Source organism: Hemitrygon akajei, chromosome 21 (genome assembly GCF_048418815.1).
Source record: "Hemitrygon akajei chromosome 21, sHemAka1.3, whole genome shotgun sequence".
Lineage (NCBI taxonomy): Eukaryota > Metazoa > Chordata > Chondrichthyes > Myliobatiformes > Dasyatidae > Hemitrygon > Hemitrygon akajei.
Window position 1 is genome coordinate 27,912,117 of NC_133144.1, and position 17,085 is coordinate 27,929,201.

The 17,085-nt window shown below is 40.3% G+C and overlaps 1 protein-coding gene across 1 annotated transcript in view; it reads right to left on the reverse strand.

Moving 5' to 3' along the window:
- Positions 1–17,085, reverse strand: part of LOC140714177 (dual oxidase 2-like) — a 145,404-nt gene that overhangs the window by 53,333 nt on the left and 74,986 nt on the right. Inside the window, exons 18-21 of the mRNA XM_073025053.1 lie at positions 14,507–14,692; positions 11,802–12,027; positions 8,815–8,908; positions 4,131–4,306 (exon numbers count right to left, since the gene is read on the reverse strand). Coding sequence (XP_072881154.1) covers positions 4,131–4,306; positions 8,815–8,908; positions 11,802–12,027; positions 14,507–14,692 — 682 coding nt within the window. The remainder of the gene's footprint in view (positions 1–4,130; positions 4,307–8,814; positions 8,909–11,801; positions 12,028–14,506; positions 14,693–17,085) is intronic.

Here is a 17,085-nt window from a genome sequence, read left to right on the forward strand (position 1 = left end):
TAATAGAGCAAGTTATTATCTAAATGGAGAGAAACTGGAAAGTGCTTCTGTGCAAAAGGATCTGGGGGTCCTGGTGCAGGAAACACAAAAAGTTAGTATGCAAGTGCAGCAGGTGGTCAAGAAGGCCAATGGAATGCTGGCTTTTATTGCTAGGGGGATGGAGTATAAGAACAGAGAGGTCTTACTGCAGTTGTACCGAGTATTGGTGAGACCACACCTGGAGTACTGCGTGCAGTTCTGGTATCCATATTTAAGAAAGGACATACTGGCTCTCGAGGCAGTGCAGAGAAGGTTCACTAGGTTAATTCTGGGGATGGGTGGGTTGATGTATGATGAGAGGTTGAGTAGATTGGGACTCTACTCATTGGAGTTCCGAAGAATGAGAGGCGATCTTATTGAAACATATAAGATAGTGAAGGGGCTTGATCGGGTGGATGCGGGGAGAATGTTCCCAATGATGGGTGAAACTAGGACTAGGGGGCATAATCTTAAAATAAGGGGATGCCATTCCAGGATTAAGATGCGGAGAAATTTCTTCACTCAGAGGGTAGTGGGGCTGTGGAATTTACTGCCCCAGAGAGCTGTGGAAGCTACTACACTCAATAAATTCAAAACGGAGATAGACATTTTCCTGGATAAAAATGGCATTAGGGGATACGGTGAGCGAGCAGGTAAGTGGACATGAGGCTAGGTTTAGATCAGCCATGTGATCTCCTGGACCAGTTTTCGATAGCCTGGATGGGTCGGAGAGGAATTTTCCAGTTTTTTCTCCTCAATTGGCAAATCGTTTTTTTTTCCCTGGGTGATCACATGGGTTTGGGCGGGATGAATAATAAAATAAAATGGGCGGCCTGGTGCCCTGTTGGTTGGCACTGTTGCCTTGTGGGATTCGGTGAAAACTAGAGTTAAGATTGGATCAGCCATGATCTTGTTGAATGGCGGAGCAGGCTTGAGGGGCCGATTGGCCTACTCCTGCTCCTATCTCTTATGTTCTTATGTATAAGGTCAGAGGAGAATGGCCACACTGCATCAACCTGACAGGAAGGTAACAGAAACTCAAATAACTACACATTACAACAGTGGTGTGGAGAAGAGCATCTTTGAATGCACAATACATCAAACCTTGAAATGGATGGGCTACACAGCAGAAGACTACAAACATACACTCAGTGACCTCTTTATTAGATATAAGATGTAACCTATAAAGTGCGACTGAGTGTATATTAGTGATAATAAACCTGATGCTGGTTCAGACTTCCTCTAGCAGCACATTCCAGACACCCACCACTCTCTGTGTAAAAATATTGCCTTGTACATCTCCTTTGAAATGACTCAATTTCACCTTAAATGGATGCTCTCTGGTATTAGACATTTTGACCTGAAGAATACTCTATCTATGCCTCTCAGACTCTGGCACTTGAGAGAAAACAATATAGGTTTGTCTAACCTTTCTTTATAGGATATGCCCTCTAATCTAGACAGTATCCTGGTAAATAAATCTCTTCTGCACCCTCGCCAAATCTTCTCCGTCTTCCCTACAATGGGACACCAAGGATTGAATGCAGTAATACAGCTGTGGTCTAACCAGAGTTCCATAAAACTGCAATAAACTTTCTGATAGGCCTAATTTACCATCTTATCATGGCCAATTTCAAGACGCTGTTTACATGGACCCCAAGATCTCTCTGTACATCATACTTTGAAGGATCTTGCCATTAATAGTGTACTGTTTCCACATTTGATCTCCCAAAGTGCAACACTTCACCCTTGTCCATATTAAACTCCATATGCTATTTTGCTGCCAACATTTTTTTCTTTCTTTCTTCTATATTATGTATTGCATTGAACTGCTGCTGCTAAGTTAATGAATTTCATGACACATGCAGTTGATTACAAACCTGATTCTGATTCTGACATCTGAAACAAATCTATAACCTGCTCTGTCCTTTGGCAGTCTTCTAGACCCTCCACTAGACCACGAATCTTGTCTATCATCTATGAATTACCCAACCTGACCATTCCTGTTAAATCCAAGTCATCTGTATAAATCACAGATATCAGAGGTCCCAGGAGAATCCCTGTGGAACAACGGTAATCGCAGACTTCAAGCCTGAATGAGTTCCCTCAACAATTATCGTTTTACTATGGACAAGCCAGTTCTGGGTCCAACAACCAGGTCACCATGGATCCGATGCATCTTAATCTTCTGGATGAGCCTCCCATGAGGGACCTTGTCAAACACCTGAGTAAAATTTACTTAGACAACATCAAAAGCTCATTGAGTAACTTGTTGGATAATTTTTGTTATTTTGTAGAGGCAATTTGATATCAATTAAGCACTACAAGAATGGTCAACTCACCACTATACCCCCAACTCTTCCCTCATACATAAATATTCTGAGTTAATAAAGTACTTTACCTCTGATAAATATTCTAGGCTTTGGAAGATTTTGACTACTGACTGGTCTATAATGACCTGGTCAAAAATTGATAATCATTGTTCACAGAATGAAAACGATTAGTTTAATTATAATTATTAAAATTGTGGCTACTTGATAAGGATGGTCAGTGCACTTGGACTCTCTCATAAGTAAAAGCATCATTGCAAGTCGATAGAATTGGCTAAACAGAGGTGACCACAACCAGAGGCTATGGTGTGTGTGTGTGTGTGTGTGTGTGTGTGTGTGTGTGTGTGTGTGTGTGTGTGTGTGTGTGTGTGTGTGTGTGTGTGTGTGTGTGTGTGTGTGTGTGTGTGTGTGTGTGTGTGTGTGTGTGTGTGTGTCCTTAACTCCTGCTGGAGTCATCAGGGCGCCATCATGACAAGATGCACCGATCTTTTTGGTGATTGCTCATCGTACAGTGTGTCTTGGGCATCTGAAACCTGGCAAAGCCCACCCCTCTCCAGGTATTTTTTTTTACGAGGTCGAGTTGCTAGCTCGACAATCAACCCAGGCACAGATGGAGAGCGTGCAAGGGAGCCGGCCAGATTCGAACTCGGTACCTCTTGCCCTGAAGTCCAGCGCTGATGGCACTACGCCACCAGCTTTGAAAGCTAGTTATCAAATTATAATCTGCTCATCATCTACTGTATCATATCCCTTTGTAACTCAATCTGCTATTTCTCTGACACATCTGCAACAGATTTATATCTTATTCTATCCTTTGGCAGTCTTCCACACTGTCTACAGTGCCACCAATCATTTTATCATCTGCAGGTATACCAAACCAAACATTCATATTTAATGCAAATCATTCAGAGATATCATAAATGGGGGTGGAGCTTAGGAGACAATGGCAACTCCTTTGCTTGCATCTTCAGAAACAGCTCTATTTCTATCTTCAATATCTGTATTATTCCCTTTCAGGGTTCTTTAAAGAGAGTAGGTGTTCGGCATGGACTAGAAGGGCCAAGATCCACGCTGTAATTGTTATATGGTTAACCCTGAAAATTACTTTCTTGTTTGGTTGCACGTGAACTTAGCTCATTAATCCCTTCAGCTTGGTTTTTGGCCAGATCCAATGGCATCCACTCCATCAATACTGAACTGCTGAAAACAAAACTAATGGAGTACCTTTCTCTAACAGGTAATATAACAAGGCTTGGGGGAATAAAAACTGTTTTTCCTGAGGACACAAAATTAAGGCAAGTATGAAATGGCACTGCTTGAATCATAGCAGTTTTGGTAATTAAAGATTAACACACAAAATGCTGGAGGAACTCAGCATGTCAGGCAGCATATATGGGGAGGAATAAAAAGTTCTTGTTTTGGGTTGAGACCCTTCATCAGGACTGGAAAGGAAAAGGAATGAAACCAGAATAAGAAGGTGGGGGGAGGAGAAGGAGTACAAGCTTCATTCCCAACTACATCGGTCAGTTGCCCTTCCTGAATGATTGGCGTGCTGTGGGAAAGGTTCTCTTACAGCTCATCAGAATTGCTTAGAAATGATAATAGATCAGCAGTATGTTTTCAAGGTAGGACAGTTTATGGTTAAGAACAATATGCTAAAAAAGAACTAAAACTGAATATTATAAATTAAACAATTTAAATTAAAGAGTGTGGAATGTCAATTCCTTTTGTACGTTTATTCTTGATAAATGATCATGAGAATTATGAAACAGCTTTACAGACCTTTCACAGGGAGCTGAGCCAACTCCAATTCGCTGTAGTGATCTCGAAACAAATAATGGAAGTCCTCCCACATTAACTCCTCCTTATCTTCAAATCCAGCATCTTTGAACATTGACTCTATCACCTCTTGTATTTGATCCTTTGTCAAGCAGTTGTTAGAGATCTCAATGAAGGATCTAAAACAAAGAATAAAATAAATTAAAGTCCTGATGAAGTGCCTCACCCCGAAATGTCGACTCTATTTCTTTCCATAGATGCTACCTAATCTGCTGAAATCTGCAGTATCTCTTGTGTTAATGTAAATTAAATAGATGGGCAAAGCCAAAATCTAGATCCCAAACTATGCCCTCGGTTTAGCTTTCTTGTATAGTAAATATGTTCTTTTCCATTTTGTTCTGCGAGGGCAGAAGGTCTGGGAGGGGTGGCAGTTTGATGTACTTTTTGTGAGCTGTTAGTTCTTTTAAGCAGAGGAGGGGTTGTTTGGGAGTTGACATTCTTGTTCCGTTTAGTGCGAGGATATGGAGTTCGGGGGTTGACGATTGTGATACTGTTCATTTTTTGTGCAGGGGAGGTGGGTTTGATGTTTCTCGCTGAACGACTTTCATTTTCTTTCTTATTCATGACTATCTGGAAAAGACGAATCTCAAGAGTTGTATAAGGATACATTGATAATAAATTAACCTTTGAATCCTTTGACCATGAACATTCTACTGGAAATAATGAAAAATAATTCATTTTCTTTGCTTTCTAATAACAGATCCACTCAAGCATTTATGCAGAGCCCAATTATCCAATGGCATCCCATGGTCTTTGGTTTTCATTTGCTGTTTAATTCACATCTGCTGGATAAAACTGCCCAACTCATCACTGGCATCAGTCCCTACTTTATGAGGTGTCTGAAGAGACCTGGACTATGCACATCAATACTTATGACCTTCTACAGATATGCAGTTGAGAGCATCCTAACATGCTACATCACTGTGTGTTATGGAATCTCCCCTGCAGCGCACAGCAGGTCTCTACAATGGGTAGTTAAAACTGACCAACACATTACTGGCACCAGACTACCAGTCATTAAAGGCATATATAAGGAAATATGCTGGAACAAGGTCAGCAATATTATGAAAGATCCTATACACCCTTCAAATGGACTGTTTGTTCCATTCCCATCAGGGAAGAGGCTACGCAGCATCCATACCAGGAACACTAGACTCAAAAACAGTTACTTCCCCTGTCTGTCAGGCTAATCAACACCTCCACCCACTCACCCTCCCCACCTCTACTACTTTATCATTTCCTGACAGTCACCTTATGTACAAATACTCCTGTACCTAGTGTCACTTTATGTCTATTTATATAAGCTAATTTATGTATAGATATTTATTGTGTTTTTTAAATTGTGTTCATTATGCTTATTGTGCTTTTTATGCTGCATTGAATCTGGAGTAATAATCATTTCCTTCATTTTTACACTTGTGCAACGACAAAATACATTAAACAATCCTGAATCTCAAATCTCTCAACAGTAAGTACGAATGAACACCAATTTTCATCTGAATGCTTTAACATTCAATACCACTTTGCTGGAAGATGGCAACAAAATATTTTAATCTCATTTAATAACAGTAACAATCTAAGAATCTTCCAAAGAATTTTAATCTTATCTGGCATAGATGTCAAAATTGTTGCTGAATTATAAATAAAAATACAGAATTATCTTTCAACTGTGACTTGTTAAATTGTTTAATTTAAAGAAGGGAACTCCTGGTTTGTATTAAAAATTGCTATGGTTCAGATGTAACCAAAAGAAATGGGAGAGATATTAAATTGGTTTTTTGCATCTGTATTTACTAAGGAAACTGGAATGGAGTCTATGGAAACAAGGCAAACAAGTAGGGAGGTCATGGAATTTATACAGATTAAAGAGGAGGAGGTACTTGCTGTCTTGAGGCAAATCAGAGTAGATAAATCCCCAGGACCTGACAGGGTATTCCCTCGGACCTTGACGGAGACTAGTGTTGAAATTGCAGGGGCCCTGGCAGAAATATTTAAAATGCCGATATCCACAGGTCAGGTGCCAGAGGATTGGAGGATAGCTCATGTAGTTCCGTTGTTTAAAAAAGGCTCAAAAAATAAGCCAAGAAATTATAGGCCAGTAAGTTTGACATCGGTAGTAGGTAAATTATTGGAAGGAATACTAAGAGATAGGATCTACAAGTATTTGGATAGACAGGGACTTATTAGGGAGAGTCAGCATGGCTTTGTGCGTGGTAGGTCATGTTTAACCAATCTATTAGAGATTTTCGAGGAAGTTACCAGGAAAGTGGATGAAGGGAAGGCAGTGGATGTTGTATACATGGACTTCAGTAAGGCCTTTGACAAGGTCCTGCATGGGAGGTTAGTTAGAAAGATTCAGTCGCTAGGTATACATGGAGAGGCAGTAAATTTGATTAGACATTGGCTCAATGTCTAATGTCAGAGTGGTAGTGGAGGATTGCTACTCTGAGTGGAGGCCTGTGACTAGTGGTGTGCCACAGGGGTCAGTGCGGTGTCCATTGTTATTTGTTATCTATATCAATGATCTGGATGATAATGTGGCAAATTGGATCAGCAAATTTGCTGATGATACAAAGATTGGAGGTGTAGTGGACAGTGAGGAAGGTTTTCAAAGCTTGCAGAGGTATTTGGACCAGTTGGAGGAATGGACTGAAAAATGGCAGATGGAGTTTAATGCGGACAAGTGTGAGCTATTGCACTTTGGAAGGTCAAACCAAGGTAGAACATACAAGGTAAATGGTAGGACACTGAGGAGTGCAGTAGAACAGAGGGATCTGGGAGTACAGATACATAATTCCATAAAAGTGGCATCACAGGTGGATAGGGTCGTAAAGAGAGCTTTTGGTACATTGGTATTTATAAATCAAAGTATTGACTATAAGATTTGTAATATAATAGTAAGGTTGTATAAGATATTAGTGAGACCAAATTTGGAGTATTGTGTGCAGTTTTGGTCACCTAATTACAGAAAGGATATTAATAAGGTTGAAAGAGTGCAGAGAAGGTTTACAAGGATGTTACCGGGACTTGAGAAACTGAGTTACAGAGAAAGGTTGAATAGGTTAGGACTTTATTCCCTGGAGCGTAGGAGATTGAGGGGTGATTTGATAGAAGTGTATAAAATTATGATGGGTATAGATAGAGTGAATGCAAGCAGGCTTTTTCCACTGAGGCTAGGGGAGAAAAAAATCAGAGGTCATGGGTTAAGGATGAAGGGGGAAAAGTTTAAAGGGAACATTAGAGGGGACTTCTTCACACAGAGAGTGGTGGGAGTGTGGAATGAGCTGCCAGGTGAAGTGGTGAATGCGGGCTCACTTTCGACATTTAAGAAAAACTCGGACAGGTATATGGATGAGAGGGGTTTGGAGGGCTATGGCCCAGGTGCAGGTCAGTGGGACTAGGCAGAAAAATGGTTCGGCACAGCCAAGGGCCAAAAGGCCTGTTTCTGTGCTGTAATGTTCTATGTTCTAACCCAAGTCTTTTATCAGAACATAACATCAGAAACAAAAGCAGGATTGGAATCCCCCTGTCATTCCATAAAATCCCGCCTGATCTTTCACTACAGTATCACTTTCCTACTCTATGTCTCTTTATTTTTTTTAATATATAAAAATCTATTAATCTCATTTTTAAATATACTCAGCAACTGGGTCTTCACACCCCTTTGTTAGAATTTCAAATATTCACTAAATTCTGAATGAAGAATGTTCTTTTTATTTTCACCCCAAATCATTTGTTTGAGACTAATAATGGTTCTACCATCCAAGCTCCAGGGAAATATCTGTCACTACCCTGTCAAGAATTTTGTATGCTTAAATTAGAAGATCTCACTCCTCTAAACTCAAGGGAGTGTGGACCTAGTCTTCTTAATCTCCCATGTCCTACCTCTCTGCTTCATCCCAGGATAAATCCTGATGCACTGATCTTCCTCCTTAAGAAGGTCTTGAGCAGAGTTGTTGAAAGGATGGGATAGAAGGGAAGGTGCTAAGGGAGAAGCAGGTACATACAAGAGGACCTAATTAAGGTTGGTTCAAGCACCCATCCCTATACATTGACTTGCTTAGAAGCTATAATGAAAGCTGAATCTACCCTAAGAACAAAGGAAAGGGCTGTTTCTGTACCTATGGCCCATCATTTCTTGCACCCAAGACTGCATGTCCAAGTCTTCACATTTTATTTTTATTTGAAATTAAATCATGTAGTAGACTAATGCATTGCCTTACACTGGATCATTTTAAGATATCTAACTTTAGAAAGCATAACCAAGATAAAAACAAATGTCCAAATTGACAGCAATCAAGAAATGAAATATTATCAAACTTTCTATCTGAAAAACAGTAGCCTATCATTTGTAAGTGAGCCTTGCTGGTTATGTAAGAGGCATTATTCCAATTTTTGTGTTTAAAACTTTATCTTAGCCAATATCCCAAACTCGGATAGCAAGAAACTCACAATTCTATATTTCTAAGGAAGAAAAAGTGTGTTCTCTGGGTAGCACCTGTAGGAAGCACCATGTCAATTTTAGAAACAATATCCTCTTAACCTTAAGGAACCCCAGCAGTTTTCACTCAGCCATTTACCATGTCAGACCTAACATACAGATGTGCAACTACATAATGTGAGTTACCTAAGTAGTTGTGAGAACTCTTCTTTTGACATGGAACCATTTCCATCAACATCGTACATTGCAAACATGAGCTTAGATTTTGCTTCCGGAGAACCTGCACAAGGAAATTAAGACAGTTTTCAGCTGGAATTAATAATCAATCAGTCTGTACAATGGGAAGACAATCCATAATGGTGGTCTTTCACCTGAGGAAGATTCAAATTCCTGGGTGTTAACATATTGGACCTGACCTGGGCCCAACACATGGATACAACCACAAGGATGGTGTGCCAGCTTCTTTACTTTCTTAGAAGATTAAGGAGGTTTGGCATGTCACAAAACACTTCTATAGATATACTGCTGAAAGTATTCTGTCTGGTTGCTTCATGGTCTGGTACAGTAATTTGAATATTCAGGAATATAAGAAGCTGCAGTGAGTATGGACTCTGCTCACAGGCATGTAACTCCCCACCATTGGTAGTATCTACATGAGACACTGCCTGAAGAAAGCAACATCTACCATCAAAGATTCCCACCATCCAGGCCATTGCATCTTATCCTAATCACCATTAGGCAGGAGGTACAGAAGCTTGAAGTCCCACATCATCAGGTTCAAGAACAGCTACTTCCCACCAGCCAAACCCGAATCATTAATGCAGTATAGCAATACTGTGACTACTTTGAACACTTAGCACTAAAATAGATATTTTTGTTCTAATTTTGTTCTTTCTTGTGTAGAATTTATGTTTGATCTATGTTTTTCTTGCAAATGTTGCTTAAGTGCTCCTGTGCCTGTGATGCTAGAGCAAGTAAGTTTTAATTGTATCTGAGCATACATGTAATTATGCATATGACAATAAATTCTGGCTTTAACGTTGAAATTGTTTGTCTATTGGAATCAGAGGGGGAACTTCATATTTGTTAACCAGTGTTAAATATGTAGGAGATTGTCTGCAGTTATTAGGCGGTTGTACAACAATTGTGCTCACCTGTATGTCTAATCAGTTCCAGATAAGTAGTCCTGCATGCTTGCCTTCAGTGATTGATGTGGAAGGACACATAGATTTCCCAGTATAATACCACTACATGATTAGCAGCCTCTAGGAATGAAAGGCCACTTGTTCTGTAAAATATATTCCTCCATAAAGGCCAAATTAAGCCACAGACTGCCCTTTTTAAGGGGTCGCAGCTGTCTAAACTGATGTTCCAAGAGACCTATCACTGATATTCTATTCTTATCCCTGGTGGTAAGAAAGGCCTTTATTTCAAGAGGACTAGAATATAAAAGCATATATGTAATCCTTATACCTCATAAGCCATTGGTCAGAACATATCTGGAGTATTGTGAGCAGTTTTGGGCCTCATGGATGTCCAGTCATTGAAGAGGTTTATGAGATTGATCCCAGGAATGAAAGGGCTAATGTATGAAGAGTGTTTCAGTGTTTCATGGCTCTGGGCCTATAATTTCTGGAGTTTAGAAGAACGAAGGTGGGTGCCATTGAAAACTAGCAAATATTATAGGGACTGGATCAAGTGAGTGGACATGGAGAAGATAATTCCAATAGTGGGACAGTCTAGGACCAGAGGGCATGGCTTCTGAATAGGAGGATGTCCTTTTAGAACAGAGATGAGGAAAAATCTCTTCAGCCAAAAAAATGATGAAACTGTGGAATTAATTCATTGCCACAAATGGCTATGGAATATATTAAAGCAGAGGATGATAGGTTCTTGACTAGTAAAGGCATCAAAAATTATGGGGAGAAGGCAAGAGAATGAAGTTGAAAGGGAAAATGAGTCAGCAATGCTTGAATGGTGGAGCAGACTTGATGGGCTGAATTCTGCTCTTCTGTCTTACCACTCTGTGTAAAAAACCTACTTCTGATATTTCCTTAAACTTTCCTCCAATCACCTTAAAATGTTGGCCAATTAAATTTGTCATTCCTTCTCCTTCACTCCAAAGAGATGTCCTAGCTCACTCAGCCTTTCCTCAAAAGACATGTTCCCTAATCCAGGCAGCATCATACTAAATCTTCTCTACACCTTCTCTAAAGCTTCCACATCCTCTGTATCATAGGGTGACTAGAACTAAACACAATACTCCATGTGTGATCTAACCACATTTTGCAGGCTGCTGCAAGGTAGCAGGCATCTTCTTTCAGGTGGGAACAGGTCATTTCTACGTCTTTCTTCTCCCCAGTTGAGAGCTACAGCAATTGAGAACTCGGTCAAGCCAAGGAGAGCCGAGAGCACCAAGTCAGTGAGGCTGGTTGGTGGCTGCTCTTCCCTTGACTGCTCTATCTCCCATCACACACAGCTGTTGATTTCCAACAGTAAGTTTATGAGCAGTACCCAGGAACAGAACTCTGTCATAACCTGGGGACTGGCTGTACTGCCATATTGTGATCTGTGGCAGCTTTCAAATTGGCTGCCACATTTTTCACATTACAGCAGTACAAACACTTCCAACAGTATACCATGTACAGCAATGTTCTTTGGGACATCCTAATAGCAAGCCTTCTTCAAGATATTGTAAAATAAAAATAAAATAAACTGTATCCTATAAAAATTATGGCAGTACTAATGGGAGCTCAAGTAATGCAAGAGAAAATACATAGAATACATGCATTAGTGTGGATTTCACATATCAAAAGGCAGTGTTGTTTTCCTGTCTCCATTACTGCTGAGACAGTGTTGTTAACCACTGGCCAGACTCCCAACTGGGCTCACATCTGTTCTTAGACCTTGAACTCAAGGCTTTTAAAAACTTAAAATTAATTAAATCCACCTATTTAGCCCCAGCCTAAATACAGATAACCCAATGACCAATTAACCTACTAACCAGTACGTCTTTGGACTGTGGGAGGAAACCAGAACACCCCGAAGAAATCAATGTGCACATGGGAAAGAAGGTACAAACTTGCTTACAGAGGGTTTCAGAATTTAACTCCGAATTCTGATGCCCTGAACTGTAATACTGTCATGCTAGCTGCTACACTGCCATGGGTTACCTTTCATCAGAATAACAAAGATATCCAGGAACTCCCGGAAAGAGAGGTAGCCATTTCCATCTTTGTCTGCCAGGCTAAACATCTGCTCTACAAACATGCTGTCCTCCTTTACTCCCAGTGCCTCTGCAAATTCTGTCTTCGTCAGTTCACAGGTCAGAGACTCTTTTGCTTTCTTAGAGATTTCATAATCAAAGTTTCCGGCATCAGACCCATCAATCTCCAGAACCTGATTGGAGCAAAGAAAGCAGAAGTAGATCATATTATACAATGAAAATGCAGAGATAAAATGCCTGATAAAATGCCTGATAAAATGACACCTACCTCCCTAAGGGTGAACAACAACTGGCATCTCCTCATATATTCTGGATTATGACCCTTCACATCTGCAAGTCATTGATCTTATTCCTCAGATCTCCTCTCCACAGCTTCCAACTTTATCATACCCCACCATACAAAGACGGTTTCTGTCCTCCTTCCTAAGATCAATGAGTGAGACTACCCTGGCAGATGCACTGCTTCAGCCTGTTCTTGTCTCACATATCAATTCTCCAAAGATTATTCTCTCTTCTATATCCATCACCACTCTGTCACAACTTTTGTGCAGATTGCAGATGTGATATATGTCCTTTTATCTTTTTCTTGGTCCAACCAAGCCACCAACTCTCTACTTAGCGCTCAGATGCCCACCTTATGACCTCTCCCAAATCTGAGTGCTACCCTCTTCTCTGGCCCTTGAAATGCTGATCCCACCTATGAACTAGTCCCCACCCCAGACCTCCCTTCACTACAGCCATCCCCCGCAGACCATTATTCTTCAATAATAAGCTGAAGAAAGAACAACATGTATGATGCTGTTGCAATCATAGGATGTGAAACAGGAAGACGCGGGCAGTGTGGGCCCACACACAGATTATGAACTGGCTCTTTTCACTGCTATTTAATGTCTTCATGGTATGGAAGAAATTCTAGGTCAAAATCTTGGAGAGATTCAGTCACTTCAACTCTGACTTACTTCACAATCTGCAGACATACTTTCAAGGACTCGAAAAATCATGTTTCTCCATCTCCCTCTCCCTCTCTTTCCCCCTCTCTCTGCCCCCTTCTCCCTCCCCCCCTCATTTTCTTTTGCATATTGGCTGTTTGTTAGCCTATACTTATGTATAGTTTTTTCATAAATTCTATTGAATTACTTATTTACTGTAAATACATGGAAGAAAATGAATCTCAAGATAGTAGATGGCAATACATTTGTACTTTACTGGCGATGGTGGGAGATGGTGTAGAAGGTGATGATGGTCTAGATAGTGTAGATGATGGTGATGATGGTGTAGATTGTATAAATGGTGTTGATGGTGATGATGGTGTAGATAGCGTAGATGATGTTGATGGTGATGATGGTGTAGATGCTGATCATGGTGTAGATAGTGTTGATGGTGATGATGGTGTACATGGTAATGATGGTGTAGATGGTGATGATGGTGTAAATGGTGATGATGGTGTAGATAGTATAAATGGTGTTGATGGTGATGATGGTGTAGATAGTGTAGATGATGTTGATGGTGATGATGGAGTAGATGGTGATGATGGTGTTGATGGTGATCATGGTGTAGATAGTGTAGATGGGTTGATGGTGATGATGGTATAGATGATGATGATAGTGGTGTTGGTGTAAATAGTGATGATGGCGTAGATAGTGTAGATCATATATGTCAAACTCAAGGCCCGCGGGCCAAATCCGGCCCGCAGTGGAATTATCTTTGGCCCGCGAGATAATATCTAATTACTATTAAAGCTGGCCCCAGTAATCGAAGCGCCTATGGCGTATGATATGGCTAATGCTGAGTTTATTCAGGTACCAGGTTTTCAGGGTTTTTAGTGTTTATTCGGCAGTCTTGCTCAGCAGTCTTCTTCATAAGAAACGGAATTTGTAAAGTGAAACACTTTGTAGTTATAGCAGAGACTGAGACACATGAGAGCAGGCTGAAAAAACGGAGGCAACGAAAGCTGCGTTCGCACACGTCCGACTGATCCGGCCCGCATGAAGCTGCATTTTGCTCAATCCGGCCCGTGACCTAAAATGAGTTTGACACCCCTGGTGTAGATGGTGATGATGGAGTAGATGGTGATGATGGTGTTGATGGTGATCATGGTGTAGATAGTGTAGATGGGTTGATGGTGATGATGGTATAGATGGTGATGATAGTGATGTTGGTGTAGATGGTGATGATAGTGATGATGGTGTAAATAGTGATGATGGTGTAGATAGTGTAGATGGTGATGATGGTGTAGATGTTGATCGGGCAGAAGATACAAAATCCTTAATGCACATACCACTAGGCTCAAGGACAGCTTCTATTCCCCTGATATAAGATTATTGATTTGTTCCTTTAGTACAATAAGTTAAATACTTGAGTTACAATCTGTCTCTATAAGGCTCGTACCTTATCGCCTGTGTGCATTTTCTCTTTAACTGTAACACTATAGTCTGCATTCTGCTATTATTTTCCATTGTACTATCTCAGTGCACTGATGTGACGAGATGATCTGCATGGATAGCATGCAAAACAAAGTTTTACGTAGAACATAGAACAGTGTATCACAGGAACAAGCCCTTCAGCCCACAATGTTGTATAGAACCAATCTAAAAAGTACTGTACCTTGGTATATGTGACAATAATAAGCTAATTTACCAATTATTGCCTTACCTGGGCAAAAACACGACGGAAGAACGTATCTAAGATCTTTATCCGTTGTTCCTTTGTCACAGCTTCCTTCAACAGAGTTCGTTCTTTCACTTCATGCACCAGCAGAGGTATGCCATGACTATTAAGGTAATTTTTAAAATCTTCCACAAATGTGTTACGTTCATCTTCATCATTAAACATCAGAACCTGAGGGCAAAAGTTAGAGTTTATATTAACCTATGGCATGTTAATTTTAAATTTTGATGCAAGTGTATAATTTTATTAATGACAAGATAAAGTTTATATCTATCACACTCAATATTTAAACAAATATATATATAAAAAGTATAAGTTAACAAAATTATTGTTACCTTATTACATAAATAATAAGTCAAAATAATTGAATTTTGGAGGAGGGTGGGACTTGTGGCAGAAGGAATAGGCAGAAGAGGTCGAGGCTGTGTCTTTAGTTGGGTGGGGTTAGATAGAGGACTGGAACAACAGTTGAAAAAGGGTTGAAAAAGGAGGCAAAAAATCAACCAATGATTTGTAGCAGCGTGTACAAGCCAGGGATTTCAGGGAGAGATGGGATTTGAGGGAGAGATGGAGACTGAGGTCCAGGAGAATGATCAGGTCATGGTATCTGAGGAATGCTCAGGAGATCAGAACATCAGAGCTTAGGCTTGAGGACATAACAGGACTAGACAGGAAGAGGATTAGGGTCTCAGAACCAAATCAGGGGCAACAGTATGTGAGGTTCAAAAGGGTTGGTTATAAATATATAAGGGTCTTAAATAATGAGGTTCCACTAGGAATGTGTTGTGAAGACTAAGTTGTCTCAGGAATGCCTAATGGTGATAATTCCTGGGACAATGTTGTCCTTGTTCCCCTAAAGTTCCCCACGAGGAACACTGCATGGGCACGACACAGGATAATGTCATAACAAGGACATCATCCTATGTATGACAGGATTTTCTTTGCTACATGGTCTGCAGAGCTGAGAAGATTTAGCAGTATGACATGCAGAACTGATAATTATAACAACGCTACTGCTTTCCCAATTGAAATCAGTTCACAGTACAGAGCCGCCACTCTTCCCGGGACCTTTTAAAGTTGCACGCTGATTACTGACCAATTGCAGAATTTAGCTTGAAAGAAACACACAATCAGGGGAAAAGTTCCTAAAAAAAATAAATAATGCATTGTATAGTTAAAAGAGAAAGAAAAACTAACAACGGTTTTGGGTCACAAATATGACAACAGATTATATGGGAAAACATTGCAGGGGCTTTTGTCTTATTATGTGCCTAGACATGAAACAAGATAGACACAGATGATTCTCCAGATGCTGGAAATCCTGAGCAACACACACAAAATACTGAAGGAACTGGGAAGTCATCATGGAAGTTGTAGTAACACAAGGGTTATAGTAAAATTCAGGCAAGGATAGTTTACAGATCATGCACAGTCATCCCAGGCAATAGAAGGTCTTTGAAGGGCATAGCTTTCCTTTGCACAGAGGGTAACCAAAGCCATTTGGAAAATTAGTACAGAATAAGGATGCAGATGAAGGATTCTAGGGTGACACTTACTATTGGTCAGTTACTTTGCTCATTCTAAAGTATTATTGGCATTTAACATGGAGTTTCTATTGATTATAAATCCCAGTATTATCATAGTGCAATTGGAGCCTGCATATGCAAATAAGCAAATTGAACATACACAATATTACCAATTGATCAATATCTGTACAGTATACTTAATTTCTATAAAGAAATGGCATCCTTTGTTCAAATTTCAGAACAGTATGGTGACAGCACCCATGCTGTTCTCCTTGTAGACAAGTAAAAGAGTGTGATTGAAGAAACAAGGGTGAGTTTTCAGAATCCAGTTAATCAGTGATGACATCATGCAGCTTCTATGGAAGGGAATAAACTATCGACATTTTGAGCTGAGTCCTGATGAAAGGTCTTGGCCCGAAATGTTGACTGCTTATTCCCCTCCATAGGTACTGCCTGACTTTCTGAGTTCCTGTAGAATATTGTATGTGTTACAACAAGGATAGAGCTGCTCACCAAACAATCTTCACTAAGAACAATTAAAACTCAACTAATAATTGCACAGCTCTTAAATGTACACTTCCATTCCTATGTACAACATTACCCAATCAGTCCACTCAGTAAAATCAGGACATATCGAATCCAGCTAACTCCTGTTCTATAAGGCTACTCTCAGTCATAGGTGCCGTGATGGAAGCTGCTCATGACATTGTTGGCAAATGACATTTAATAAGAGCCTGGTCACCAGTGGAAGCACAAAAGTATTGTAGATAGATGTATCTGGAGCAAAGAAAAATCTGCTGGAATTCTCAGTGGATTAAACAGCAGGAAGAAAGGAATTGTCAACATTTCAGAACTGAGGCAAGGTTTCAACATGAAACGGCGGCAGTTCCTTCCTCGCAGATGCTGTTCGACCCACTGAGTTCGTCCAGCAGATTGCTTGTTGCACCTAGCCACCAGCACTCAGTATAGGGGCTGAGCTGTGACCACTTAAATAGCATCTTCCATGCCTTTTTCCAAATGTTTTGATATGCTTTACAG